This window comes from Ursus americanus, chromosome 2 (genome assembly GCF_024610735.1).
Source record: "Ursus americanus isolate L20-20 chromosome 2, mUrsAme1.1.p, whole genome shotgun sequence".
Lineage (NCBI taxonomy): Eukaryota > Metazoa > Chordata > Mammalia > Carnivora > Ursidae > Ursus > Ursus americanus.
In genome coordinates, this window is record NC_142128.1 from 97,258,930 (window position 1) to 97,273,637 (window position 14,708).

The 14,708-nt window shown below is 37.1% G+C and overlaps 1 protein-coding gene across 7 annotated transcripts in view; it reads right to left on the minus strand.

Moving 5' to 3' along the window:
• DCAF6 (DDB1 and CUL4 associated factor 6) overlaps nucleotides 1-14,708 on the minus strand; it is a 132,831-nt gene that overhangs the window by 65,347 nt on the left and 52,776 nt on the right. For all 7 annotated transcript variants that reach the window (XM_087859076.1, XM_045797447.2, XM_045797445.2 and 4 more), the window contains exons 8-10: nucleotides 10,303-10,396; nucleotides 8,903-9,022; nucleotides 7,025-7,285 (exon numbers count right to left, since the gene is read on the minus strand). In XM_087859076.1, the coding sequence (XP_087715202.1) occupies nucleotides 7,025-7,285; nucleotides 8,903-9,022; nucleotides 10,303-10,396 (475 nt within the window). The remainder of the gene's footprint in view (nucleotides 1-7,024; nucleotides 7,286-8,902; nucleotides 9,023-10,302; nucleotides 10,397-14,708) is intronic.

The following is a 14,708-nucleotide window of genomic DNA, read 5'->3' on the forward strand; positions in this document are numbered from 1 at the left end:
TGTCCTCCAATCCCAACTTGCTTCATGTCCAGGTGATCCTTGTGCATTTTTCTCTTAGAACTGTCACTCCTTTACTGACCTCCAAGTTCCTCTGGTCTCTTCTTTGGTCTCCCCAAAGTGACCATTCACTTAATATTTCCACTTGTTACTAATCTATGTATTGCCTCTAACTAGAACCTGGTACCCTTTAAGGAGCCTGTAATCTAGATATTTGGGCTTTGAAAGGTTTTCTTTGCTATGCTGTAGCACACAGTTCTTAGTTTCCAACAATTCTTCTACAGAGCTCAATTCAGCTATAAAGATTCTGAGTAGACCTACATAAATTGGTAAATCTGGACAATTGTTTGTAAATAAGCAGGAATTCACAGATAAGCCATATCATATACTATCTTAAAGAACTAAATTCTCATGGTCTGAGTGGTCTATTTGATTAAAAACACATGGATCACTTAGGTGACTCATTCCTCAAGGTAAGACTCCAAAGTAAATTTTGTATGTGCTGATAACCCCATTCAATCCAAAGAAACCACCTTTCCTAATCATATTCTTTTATCTAGATTAAAATAGAACCATTCTAACAAGAGGAAATAAGTCATAAACCAATCCAAAATGAACAAAATAATTACAAATTTTCTTCTTTTTTACTTTTTTTAGTAATCTCTATACCCAACATAAGGCTGAAACTCACAAGCCCAAGATCAAGAGCTGTGTGCTCCAACCACTGAGCTAGCCAGGCACCCCAAAATAATTACAAATTTTAGTAAATGCTTTTCAGGAAGTAAACAGGGCTATATAAAAGAGAGTAATATTTTAGTAAAGGAGGATGAATCTGGCTAGGGTAGTGAGGACACTTGAAGTGAGACACAAGGAAAAAGGAGTTGGCTGCGATAAGCCAGGGAAAGAGCTGCTCAGGTACGGAGAACAGTACGTACAAAGGCTCCGAATCAGAAACAAAGAGGCAGAAGTGAACTTGGCACATTGAAGGGAATAAAGGAAGGAAACTGCTGCAGGTAGAACATAGGCATCACAGGAACTAAGAAAGTGCTACGAAGTGAGGTCAGAGAGGTGGGCAAAATACAGGCCATATAGGTTCTTAGAGATCTACAGTGAAAAGTTTCCATTTTATTTGTAGTTCTACTCCTAAATGCAATTAGAAGTCTCTGAGGGGTTTTAAACAGCAAAGTTATATATAATCTGATTTAACACTGTAAAATGCTCACCTGGCTGCTGCATGGAGAATAAATGATAAGGGAGCAAGAGAAGATGCAGGCAGATCAATTAGCAGGCAAGAAATGATGGTGAGATGGAAGAAGAATTTATTTTAGATGCAGAACGAACAGGACTTACTGATGGACTGAGCGTGGGACATGAAGGAAAGCAAGGAATCAAGACTCATACGTAGGCTGTTAAAATAAGCAAATGGGGCAGGTGGTTTTAAATTTACTAAAATATAAAACAGTCAAGATGGAAGAGATTACCAGATAGGGAGGATGTGAGGCTAAATTAAGTTTCAGTTTGGACATGTCACGCTTAAGATATCCAAAGATAACCAAAAAGAAGGGTCAAATGAGCAGCTGACATAGGAGTCTGTAACTCAAAGTGGAAGATGAGATTGTTGACATACATTTGGAAATCTTCACCTTAGAGGAGCTATTAACAGCTATGTGAATTGATGCAATCCCCCAGGGATACAGAACAGAGAAAAGAGTGCAGACTAAGGGGTTCTACTAAAATATTCAGAAGTAAATAGAACAAGAACTATCAACGGTGATTACTGAAAACCAGCTAGAGTTGGTAATAAGAATCAATAGGCAAACTGGTATCACAGATGCCAAGAAAGGGAAGTGTTTCAAGAAAGGAGTGTCAGACTATGTTGATGCAAATGGATGAAAAAATCTAGTAAGATACTAACAGAAGTCACTGGTGACTTGGACCAAAAGCTTCAGTGGAAACGGAGCTGAAAGGCGGACAGGCGTTGGTTGACAAACGATGGAAGGTGGTAAGAAAATGGAGATGGTATGCGAGCACCTCTTGTGAAGACTGATTATGAAAGGAGCGAAGACACAAGGCTGGGGGACAGTGTGGGGTACTTAAGGGAAGTTTTGGTTTTTTTAAAGATTTTATTTATTTGTCGGTGGGAGGAGAGCACAAACAGGGGGAGCAGCAGGCAGAGGGAGAGGGAGAAGGAGGCTCCCCGCTGAGCAAAGAGCCTGATGCAGGACTCAATCCCAGGACCCTGGGATCATGATCTGAGCCAAAGGCAGATGCGTAACTAACTGAGCCATCCAGGTGTCCCAAGGGGAGAATTTTTTTAAGAAAGGAGGTAATAACAGAGCATGTTTGAGGTGGGAAAGGCCAGTGCAGTAGAAAAGGCAATACTAATGATGCAGAGAAGAAGCAGAGTCCCTGAGAATTTGGAAAGGGATGGCAATTGCACTGGCTAGCCTTTGACAGGAGCAGACACACTTTTTCCACAAATGTGTCTGTTTCTATCATGGATGCGAGAATGTCCGAAAATTCAAAAGTAGGAAAGTGAGTGATTTTGCCCCACACACTGTGTATGAGAAGGTTATCAGCTGGGGGGTAGGATAAGGGTAAAGGGAAGTGATTAAAGTCTGAGAGACAAGAACATGTTAAATAAACACTTTGTCTGGTTGTTGAGCAACAGCGTTAAAAGACTACTCTGACACTGTGTTGAGCACCCAATGAAATGTGTGGTTGTTGACTTTCTTCACGACTCAGTGACTCAGTTGCAGACTAAGAGAAGGCAAATAATTTGGTTCATAGATGGCATTTTGCCAGGCAAGTTTTCATGTTCCCATCATCCCTCTCCTTCACCCCAGCAAAAGTGACAGAGGAAATACAAGGGACATATAAAGGAAACATTCACATAAAGAGGAATCCACAGCAGGGCAAGAAGCATAGTTTTCATTCTACCTCTCTGCAAGGCAAGAGAGGCACACCTCCAAGATACTGCGGGTTTGGTTCCATGGCACCACAATAAAGTGAAGCTCCAATTAGGCATGTCGGATGAATTTTTTGGTGTCCTACTGCATATAAAAGCTATGTTTACACTACTCTGTAGTCTATTAAGTGTGCAATTGCATGCTGTCTAAAAAATATACATACCTTAATTTTAAAATACTTTATTGCTAAAAAAAAATCTAACCATCATCTGGGCTTTCAGTGAGTCATAATCTTTTTGCTGGTGGAGAGTCCTGCCTTCAAGTTTTTGGCTGCTCACTGATCAAGCTGCTGAAGGGTGGGATGGCTGTGGCATCAACTGACTCTTTCACTAATGATTTCTCTGTCGCATGTGACATGATTTTATAGCATTTTACCCACAGGAGAACTTTCAAAATTGGAGTCTATCCTCTCAAAACCCTGCCTCTGCTTTATCAATTAAGTTTATGTAATATCCTAAATCCCTTGTTGTCAATTCATAAGTCTTCACAGCACCTTCACCAGGAGTAGATTCCATCTCAAGGAACACTTTCCATGCTCATTCGTAAGACTCAACTCCTCCTCCGTTCAAGTTTGATCCTGAGATTGCGGCAAGTCAGTCCCATCTTCAGGCTCCACTTCTCATGCTCGTTCTCTGGCTATTTCCGCCCCATCTGCAGTTACTTCCTCCACTGAAGTCTTGAATCCCTTAAAGTTATCCATGAGGGTTGGAATCGACTTCTTCCTAACTCCTGTTAGTGTTGATATTTTGATCTTTTCTCATGAATCATGAATACTCTTTTTTTTTAATGAGGCTCCACGCCCAGTGTGGGGCCCAACGTGGGGCTTGAACTCACAACCCTGAGATCAAGACGTAAGCTGAGATCAAGAGTCAGACACTTAACCGACTGGTGCCTTGAATCATGAATATTCTTAATGTCATCTAGAAGGGGGAATCCTTTCCAGAAGGTTTTCAATTTACTTTCCCAGAGCCATCGAAGGAATTACTATCTATGGCAGCGGTAGCCTCACAAAAGGTATTTCTTAAATAAGAAGACTTGAAAGTCAAAATGACTCCCTGACCCAAGGGCTGCAGAATGGATGTTGTGTTAGCAGGCATAGAAACATTAATCTTGCACATCTCCATTAGAGCTCTTGGGTAACCAGATACACGTGAATGAGCAGGAATATTCTGAAAGGAATCTTTTTCTCTGAGCAGTAGGTCTCAACAGTGGACTGAATATTCAGTGAACCATGTTGTATACAGACATGCTGTCATCCAGGCTTTATTGTTCCATTTCTAGAGCACAGGCAGAGTAGATTTAGCATAAATTCTACGGGACCTAGAATTTTCATAACGGGAAATGTTAGCTTCAGACTTTTCTCCTGAGCTTCCTAACCTCTCTGAGCCTTCACTGAGTTGAAGAGAGTAAGGGCCTTGCTCTGGATTAGGCTTTGGCTTAAGGGAATGTTGTGGCTGTTTGATCTTCTATTCAGATTACTAAAACTTTCCCCGAATCAGAGATAAGCCTGTTTCGCTTATCATTCGTGTGTTCCCCGGAGTAGCGCTTTTGATTTCAAGAACTTTTCCTTTGCATTCACAACTTGACTAGCTGTTTGGCATAAGAGGCCTAGCTTTCTGCCTCTCCAGGCTTTCAGCATGCCTTCCTCACTGGGCTTAATCATTTTTAGTTTTTTATTTAAAGTGAGAGACGTGTGACTTTTCCTTTCACTTGAACACTTAGAGGCCATTTTAGGGTTACTAATTGGCCTAATTTTAATATTGTTGTATCTCAGGGAATAGGGAGGCCCAAGGAAAGGGAGAGAGAGAGGAACAGCTGTTCAGTAGAGCAGTCAAAACACACACATATTTACCGAACAAGTTCACTGTCTTATGTAGGTGGCGTTTGTGGTGCCCCAATCAATGACAATAGTAACATCAAAGATCACTGATCACAGATCACCATAACAAACAGGAAAATAATGAGAAGGTTTGAAATACTGTGAGAATTACCAAAATGTGACACAGGCGTGAAGTGAGCAAACACTGTTGGAAAAACAGTGCCAACAGACTAGCTCGACGCAGGGTTGCCACAAAGCTTCAATGTGTAAAAAACAAAATATATGCAAAACACAACAAACTAAAGCACAATAAAATGAGGTATGTTTGTAGTAAAAATCGTGGCTCTAAGGTGACACTCCCCCCTACCACATGGACAATTCCTAGTATCCATAAACCTATCTGAACCTAGAAGTGCAGAAGAGATTGGGAAAACAAAACAAAACAGAAAAAACTCATTAAGTCCTTATTGTTAAAATGTACTCTGGGATAATGAAAGGCTTGTTGTCAAAACAATTCCAGGCATAATCTTTAGATATTACATCTAACATCAAATCATTTTCTTCAATACTGACCCTATCTTCGTAATACGGAAGTATTCTGATTTTCCATAGTGCAGTCAACCAAAATTCTTTAAACTGGTAGAGACCAGTTAAAAATATTTCCTTACTTCTTTAAAAAAATTACAGGCAAAGGTGCCAAGTAATGATCAAAACAATGACTGCATGATCATTACAAATATTTTTCTTTTGATAATTCGAATGACTACTTAATACTTACATTAAATACTGAAAGGGATTTAGCAATCTGAAATGCAATATTAATTGTGTTAAATATCTGTAACAAAAAAGAAAAATGAAACTCCAAACTAAGTACTTTTACTCAGAAATGTGTTTAGAAAACAACTGGAATTAGTTAGGACCCACTGGAACATGAATATAAGCTAGGGAATCTTCTTGCTAAGTTTTCCTGATAGCTTAAAATTGATCAGAAACTTTAAGAATATTTCCAAGAATGCTAATACTTTAAAATTCTTTGTTTTTTAATCAATTTTACCTGCTTCAACAAACTTTTGACTGATTCTGTCCCTACTTCCCAAATATTCCAAAATATTTTACTTTCTCATAAGTTGAAATGTTAAGTATGTCGATTAGAGAGTGGAAAACCTGACTTTAAAGCTCAGCTTTAGCTTATTATTACGGATAAATTGTGCACAAGTCTTAATAGTTATATAATTGACTCTGGCTTCTATTCCCATAGAAACTGAAATGAATTACCAAAAATGGATATACAATAAAAGAATGCCTAATTTAAAACACTCTGTATTTGGTGATTTGTATCAGATTTCAGAAAAGCAAGAATAAAGTGACAGCTTGGCAGTTACGCTGTTAGGAATTTTTTATAGGTTTCAGCTTAGGCCTGCCAGCTGTATCTCTAGTTGCTAATATTTTTTATTATATGACAAGTAAAATGCCTCTTTAGAAGAACCCAGTATGATTAAAATCTTAATGGTTATTATAATTACATGTACACAGTTAAAATGCCAAGTAAATTATAGTCATATCTGCTGAAAATTACTGTTATAAATACTAGTACATTCCACAGTTGGGGAGGAAAAAGTTGAACATGGGGAGTTTTAATATTGAGAGGAAAACCGTATTTTAACAGAATTTAGGAGTTGATTTTTTTCCACTAATATCAAGTACCAAGAAGACAAGGACTTGTTAAAACAATTCTTTTTCATGTAAATATAGGAGAAATAAATCTTTTGGTAAATTGTATGTGTTGTCAACAAGAGATGTTATCAAATGTACCACAAAGAATGTATTTAAAGTATTTCATGATGTGAAGAAAAATAATAAAAAACATAAAGAGAGGAACTGATAATATAGATATAACCAAATAAAGTCGAGAAAGACATTTTCATCTATAATGACTTATAAAAGTAATCTTTAAGTCAACTGCAGGAAGCTATGTCAAAACACTATCTGCTGGTACTCATATTTTTTAAGATTTGTCTTAGGTAAACTGAAGATTCTGATATTTGTTAAATTCATGCAAGTTAGGCACACTTGAAGTTTGTGTTTAAGTCACATGTTCACCTCTTACATGTCATTTTGATTTATTCCAGCAAGAACAAGTTCATGTGATTTAGTATCTTTCAAACCAGCCCACAAAGAAGTATCCATTATCAGAAATCATCAGCTGAACCACAGCCTACTGAAAGAGTAGCATCCTCACCAGACTGACGATGAGTATGGCGTCCAGATGCCTCCACAGGCTGCCTTTGTTCATTGTCTGGAGAAGACAGCAAAGGAGTAGAATGAGGGCTTTCTGCAGCAGAGGACGTCGAATGAGGCTGAGCTGACACTGCAGCGGACGTAGAAGGCTGAAGAGATTGTTCAGCTGAAGGATCTACTTCCATTGCACTTTCGCCCACTTCCAAATCAGTACTTGACGGGACCGCAGGAAGAGCAGACACATCTGACTGGCTCGTCCCACCTTCAAAAAACACATGTTAATGCAAATTCAAATATTAACTGCTTTCCAAAACCAGCTACTCTAAAGAGATATGTTCAAGAAATACATGTGCACTTGTACATACATGTACACACACAGAGAAACATATAATTTTAGGATATTGAAAGCACCCAGGGGTGGTTTCATCCCTTTGACCAAATAGGCTAATCAAAAGGGGTAAAAATCTATCTACAGAACATTTTTGTTAAAATAATCAGTCTTTCAAGATCAATATGGTACCTTCACTTAGACAAACCTAAATAATAGGTTGTGAATTGCCTATAAATAACATCTAGTCCTTTTAATTTGAAGGTGATGATTCTGATTTAATGACTGGATAATAGGAGAATGGATTTTATTTTATTTTATTTATTTATTCTTTGACAGAGAGAGAGAGCACGAGCATGCACAAGACTGGGTTGGAAGGGCAGATGAGAGAGAATCTTCAGCAGGCTCCACGCCAAGCACAGAGCCCCACACAGGGCTCAGTCTCATGACCCTGAGATCATGACCTGACCTGAAATCAAGAGTCAGATGCTTAACTGACTGAGCCACGCGGGGACCCAGGAGAATGAATTTTATTGCTATGTTTCCATTCTACGACATGTTGTCTTGGTAAATATTTAAGAAAAATTTTATTGGGTAAGTAAAGTTATAAATAGGTCAGAATAGGATTAAGTTCCTGATTCCTACTTCATTAGCAATAATGTCTTAACCACTAAACTAACATGATGCAATCATGATTTAAAAAGACTTCAGTGTCTACTATGTCTTATGCTAGGCGGCTTTGTGCTATCTACAAGGAAATAATGAGGAATAGTTCATAGACATTAACAATTTTCCCCTCAAGTCTAAATGTTATTAAAAGAAAGATGGAATGGACTAATCCAGTTCATGTCTTACAAGATGCAACTACCAGAGAATATGAAGTTTTCTCTTTTAATCACCATGATTTAAATATTTCTTATTTTAAATTCAAGCACAAATTCAATAACTCTTAAGCAAATTTACAGTCCAAGGAATTTTTTAAAAAGTTAATTGAAATGAGGAGTTAACAAGAATCATTTATGGAAAAATTCAATATGATTTTTTATTTTGGGTTTTTAAAACAATTAGGAGTTAACTTTTTATACTCCTCATTTTTGACAGAGATAAGTAACTTGCCTAAGACCCCAAAGCTAGAAAGTAGTGAGCCAAGATATGAACACAGGTCAGCTAACACTAGAAACAGCACTTAATAACCAATGCCTAAGTAACATAAAGGAGAAACTATTCCATTATATAAAACTTCTTATCTACAGAGTTTAATGCATTTCTATTCTCAGAATGCATATAAAAATATACTGGGATATATAAGGGAAATATCAGACTTTCTTACTTTTCTTGAGAAAAGCAAAGAATAAGGGCTAGGCCTACTGGAACGTGAAGAGACAAATTGTACCCAATACCCATGCTCCTCTACCGCTTCACACAATGTAGTTAAGAACCTGTGATTATTATAGATATAGAATGGTGTAAACTGAATGATATAAATAAAACAAATGTCATAAAACAGTCTTTGCCAGCTTTTGGTTAACTTTAATTAACAAGAAAAATTACCTCTTGGCCGAGATCTTCCTCGTCCTCCATTGCTTTGTGCAACTTCACTTGCTTCTTCAAACCACCTTGATAACATGTCAGACATTCTCTGCATCAATGACACATTGGGACTTTGCTCACCTATCACAATACAGGTCTTATCAGTGAATTCAGTAGTGAGTCAGGATCTTTCATTAACGCAAAAACCCAGATTTTAAGGCCTTTAAAATGAGAGCATTTAAAAAAAAAAAGAATCAAATAGCTTAAATAAATTCTATGAATGTATATAATAAATCTATTAGAGCTAACATCACATTTCATAGTAACTGTGACTCTCCATCTGAATTTTGAGTTCCTCAAGAATAGGATTTACATCTCCTGCATCTTTGTCTATTCTTAGCCACCTCCACACCTTCCACCCTGACCCCAACCCACATCCTTCGTTTCACCAGTGCACAGCTAGGAAGGGCTCATGAATGGTAAATTGAACCGATTAAAAGAAAGGTTTGCCCTCTCTCTTAAATTTCCTTAAACTCAATTTATTTTCACCACCCTGTAAGCATATTCCATATACTTGAAATTAACAAAAACCAAAAAGTATTATATTTGTCTCTTCCCTCTACTCCTTTCCTCCTTCAAATATATGATTCTTCTCTTAAGGGTTAATTATCAAATTAAGTATGACATCAAAACTGGCAATTCTATTCTACAATCATATAATTTAAAATGCAAATCATTTGTCCTTGGATTTTCTGTGAAAACAGAATTTTACACTTTATTGCCTTTATATAATGTTGCTTTATATTTAAATATATATATATAAGATGATACCAAGGATAATTTATGGGGGAATGTACTTTTGATCTTAAAAGAATTCAGAAGTCATTAAAGTAAGATTTTGGCTACAGACCGATTATTAAAATACACACAGATTAATTCTATTTCAAAAGTGTACCATCTTAAAGCTCCCAAGGTAGTTTCTTATGCTTGTCAAAGGCACTTGATAAAAGGAAAAACAATTTTTTATCTATTATAAAATTCTTGGGTTGGAAATTGGAGCATTTGCATTTCTCTTTATATCTAACAGGCAAAATTTAAGAAGTTTGATGATGTCCAATGTTTCACATGGCAATGGGCATTCTCATACTTCCAGCAGGAATATAAAGTAGTGCATTTATTTTGGAGGGTAATTTGATAGCTATCAAAATTAAAATGCACTACCCAGTGACCTAGTCGTTCATTCCACTTTTAGGAATTTAACCTCAGATACACTTGCACAAGTATGTTAAGATACATGCATAAGGATGTTTGTTTCAGCACCACTTAAAATAGCAAAAAAAAAAAAAAAAGAAAGAAAGAAACAAGTTAAAAGATTAACTTTTAAATTTCATATTAGAAAAGGCTGACCAAAGTAGAGTTACCATCGCGTTCTCGTTCACTCTCAGGCCTCGCTCGGGGTCCAGTATCTGACCAATCCCCACGAAGTCTCAAACGCTTCACTGGAGGCTGTCGTAACTAAAAGATGAAGAGAAAACTCATTTGCTCGAGTCCTGAAGCACGCTTTAAGTGTAACAGATTCTTTCCATGTCCTTGCTTTCTTTATTGAGTATGAAAAGAGATCCTAGGCCAAAATATGAAAGACAGCTCTTATAATGATGGTATCTATCGATGGTACAGCCTACACTTAACATACTCGCCCTTAAGAGTCTGAAGGTAACTTTGAAATCCTCTACGTGTGACTTCTAATCCCAACTGTATCACTTTACAGCTGAGTACAGGAAAGTTATATAACTACAATGAGCTTGAGCTTTCTATTACAATGATACATGCAGTCTAGTACCTACATACCTGAAAATAGGAATTATCACTGTTATAGAATTATAGACAGTTTACTCTCCGGGTCCCCGTACCTATTGCAACCCTTCACTACTCACCTCAAGGTCTCTACCTTGTTTCCCTCCTTTCTCCTACTTCAGAGAAAATAAAGTCAGTCCTGTAGAAATGACACTAATTTCTTCAGCTGCATTCTACAAATGTATCAATAGTCTACAACTTCCTAATCCCTCCTAAAGTCTCAGAAGACACATCATTTATTTTGTTTAAGCTCAATCTCTCCACTGGGCTTTTTATTTTATTCCTTCAATTACTCGAGCACCTTGCTTTGACAATGACTCTTTCCCATACCTACATTCATTTCCTCTCATTTCTTCCTTACAATATGCTGAAGGTTCTTACCATTTTTAACAAAACACCTCAATTTTATCCTTCTCTCCAGCTATACTCTTTTCCCACATTTTCTGAAGCTTTACTGTCAAGCTTCTTGAAAAGAAGTCTACATTTATTCCACCTTTATCTACCACTCCTCCCTCAGTTCACTGTAGTCACCTTATGTTCCCATCTTTCTACTGAATTCATTCTCACCGTCACCATTGAGTGATTAATTGCTAAGTTCACTGATCAGTGATAAAATGATAAATAATTGCTAATTCAAATGGCACCTTTCACAACTTATTTCATTTGATGTCTATGGCACTTGACACTCTTGATCATTCTCTGTAACTTTTGTATTTTTAACATTTTTTTTGAGGTAACACGCATACCATAATATTCACCTTTTTGAACTATGTAAGTTAGTGGTGCAAATGCACAAAGCTGTGCAACCACTTGCACCACCACTGATTCCAGAACATTGTCATCACCTCAAAGAGAAATCCTATAGCTGTGAGCAGCTGCTCCCCACTTCTCCTGCCACTCGGCTCTTGGCGGCCACTAATCTGCTTTCTGTCTCTAGGGATATGCCTATTATGGACATTTCATATAAACGGGATAAACGGGGCCCTTTCTCCCTGGTTTCTTTCCCATGGCATAATATTTTCAAAGTTCATCCATGTTGCACCATGTATCGGTATTTCATTTCTTTTTATGGCTCAATAATATTCCATTATTTAGATATACCATATTTTGTTTATTCATTCATCAGTCCATAAGCACTGAGTTGTTTCCATTTTTTGGCTGTTGGGAATAATGCTGCTATGAACATATGTGCAAGTTTTTATAGGAACATATGTTTTCAATTCTCTTCAGTATATATCTAGAAATGGAATCACTGGATCATATGATAACTCTATGTTTAACTTTTGAGGAACTGCCAAACTGTTTTCCAAAGCAGCTGCACCATTTTACATTCCTACCAGCAATGTGTGAAAGCTCTAATTTCTCCACGTCTTCATCAACACTTACTGACTTTTTTATTTTCACCAACCTAGTAAGTGCGAAGTGGTACCTCACTGTGGTTTCGATATATTTTGGTTACTAGATTCTAAATCATAAATCAAATATATGATATACAAACATCTTCTCCTATTTTGTGGATCACTCCCTTTATTTTTATTTTTTAACATAACATTCATTGATTTTTTTTTTCCTGACAATTAAGCAGATTTTGATAGAAACTTGGTGACAGCTTAGCTGCAAATTTTCTGTTTTCTCCTGGAAACCATACTGAGCAACAAGATGGAAAAAGAAATCTCTACATCCTCAGCAAAGAAGACAGAAAAAAAAAAAAAAAAACCTACAAATTCCCTAAGTATGTAAATATGGCTAGAAGCAACAGAGAATAACAAAATCTGCAGAGGAAGCCACAAGTGTGACAGGGAATAATCAGAAGATTAGAGAAAGCCTAGTGTGGCAACTGTCCAAAATCTTAGACAAATAATCACTTCCAGAAACGGAGGGCCTCACTCTGTATGTGAACTATATTTAGAATAGAAAAGAACCCTGCTCCATAGTTATGAAAGAGGAATTTTATATTATACAAGCAAAGAACTAGTGTTATAACCTCAGCAACTATTTCTGGATTAAGATCTTCAAGTTAAAAACAGTCCCATGTTTGAGTTTTTGAGATAGGCAAAATAACCTAGTCAAGAATACTGAAAATGCTACAAGCATTAATTCAGTCGTTCAACAAGGACTTTTCTGAGCACCTCTATGTGTCAGGCACTACTCCAGGAATTGGGAAAAGATCAATGGATAAATCATACAAAAACCCCAATGTCACAGAGTTTATAAACTAGTGAGTAGATGAACAATACATGATAAAAAAGTAAAATATACAAAGAAAGTGTGTTAAGTGTTACGGGAAAAAAAATTAAGTAGACAAAGAAGATAGGCAATACCAAGGAGTTAAGGGCTGTGATTTTAAACAGGGTGGTGAAGTAGGGCCTCGCTGAGAATGTGTCAAGGGCAAAGATCTGAAACAGGTAAGAGAAGATGAAATCCAGATATGCGGCAAGACCATTTCATGTGCAGTAAGGGCAAAATCTGTAAGGGAGAAGCACGCTTGGGCTGACTGAATGAGTCAGCAGAGGGGGCCAGAGCAGGGTACTGTACGAGTACTGAGAGAACAGCAGTCACCAAAACCACAGGATATAAGCTCTTCAAGCCACTGTTAGGACCTTAGTTTTGCTTTTTTGCTTTGAGGAGATGGAGAGCCACTTGGGAGTGTTGATCAGAAGAGTAGCATAATTTGACTTGGTTTTAAAGGATCATTGGGCTACTACGTACATAGCTAAAGACTGTGGGGGTGGGGGGGTGAAAGTTGGGGGCCTGGTTAAAAGCTACCACAATAACCTAGGAGAGATAGTGAGGCCTTGGATCACAGTAGTAGTGGTAGTCAGAATGGGAAGTAGTACTACAGATTTGGGATATATATTTTTGGGACAAACCATGGGGACAGGAGAAAATGAGAGTCTAGATTGTATAAAATAGTCCAATAATGGAGTGGGGAAAACGTCAAATACATATTAGAGGAAAAGGAAGACAGAAAGACAATAAAAAGAAAAAAGGAATACAAAAATAAAGAAAAATGAGAAGTAAAAAAAGACGAATAAGAAAAAATACTCGAGACGGGAAAAAATGAGAGACAAATTATTAGAGGATTAAGAATAAAGAAAATATAAAAGTATCATTAAAACATAAGAAAAAAATCATTATGTGAAAATTTGATTCATATTTTAAAATCCTGTTCAATCATTTCTTAAATTCCCAATCAAAATACCTTATTCCTTCCTGTTCTACTTATATAGAACATAACTCTTATATACAATTCTATTAAGTTTTACATATTCATTTATTTATATCTCTAGTTCCACTAAACCGTATATTCCTGAGTGAGAGGCCATGTCTTTGTCACCGTCATCCTTGAGCTTTTTTTTTTTTTTTTAAGATTTTATTTATTTATTTGACAGAGACAGCCAGCAAGAGAGGGAACGGAGCAGGAGGAGTGGGAGAGGAAGAAGCAGGCTCCCAGCGGAGGAGCCTGATGCGGGGCTCAATCCCAGAACGCTGGGATCAGCCCTGAGCCGAAGGCAGACGCTTAACGACTGAGCCACCCAGGCGCCCCGAGCTTCTTAAGTTTCTACAGTACCTACTGTACAGTAGGTGCCCAATAAATACTTGGTGAGTTGAGTGTGTCTGAACACTACTGTCAAGGATTTAGCATAAAACACTGAAGAAAGGGTGGTAAGCTTAAGAAGGGGGCAGACTACTAATTTCTTCTTCTATACACACTTGTGAATTGCTTGGTTTATCATACTAAGCATGATTTATTTTTATAATTTTAATCCATTTTCAGAATTATTTTTCTTAATTTAGTTAATTCAACAAAGAATACTGAGAAAACCATGTTCAGAAAATAACCAAGTGTTCATGACTCAGCCTCATTCACTCTGATTATGCAAACACATTTGGCTAAGTATTCTGTGGTATAAAGACTGGTTGGCCCACTTAAAATGTTTCTGCATTTCCAACTTTCATTATGTAAGAGTCA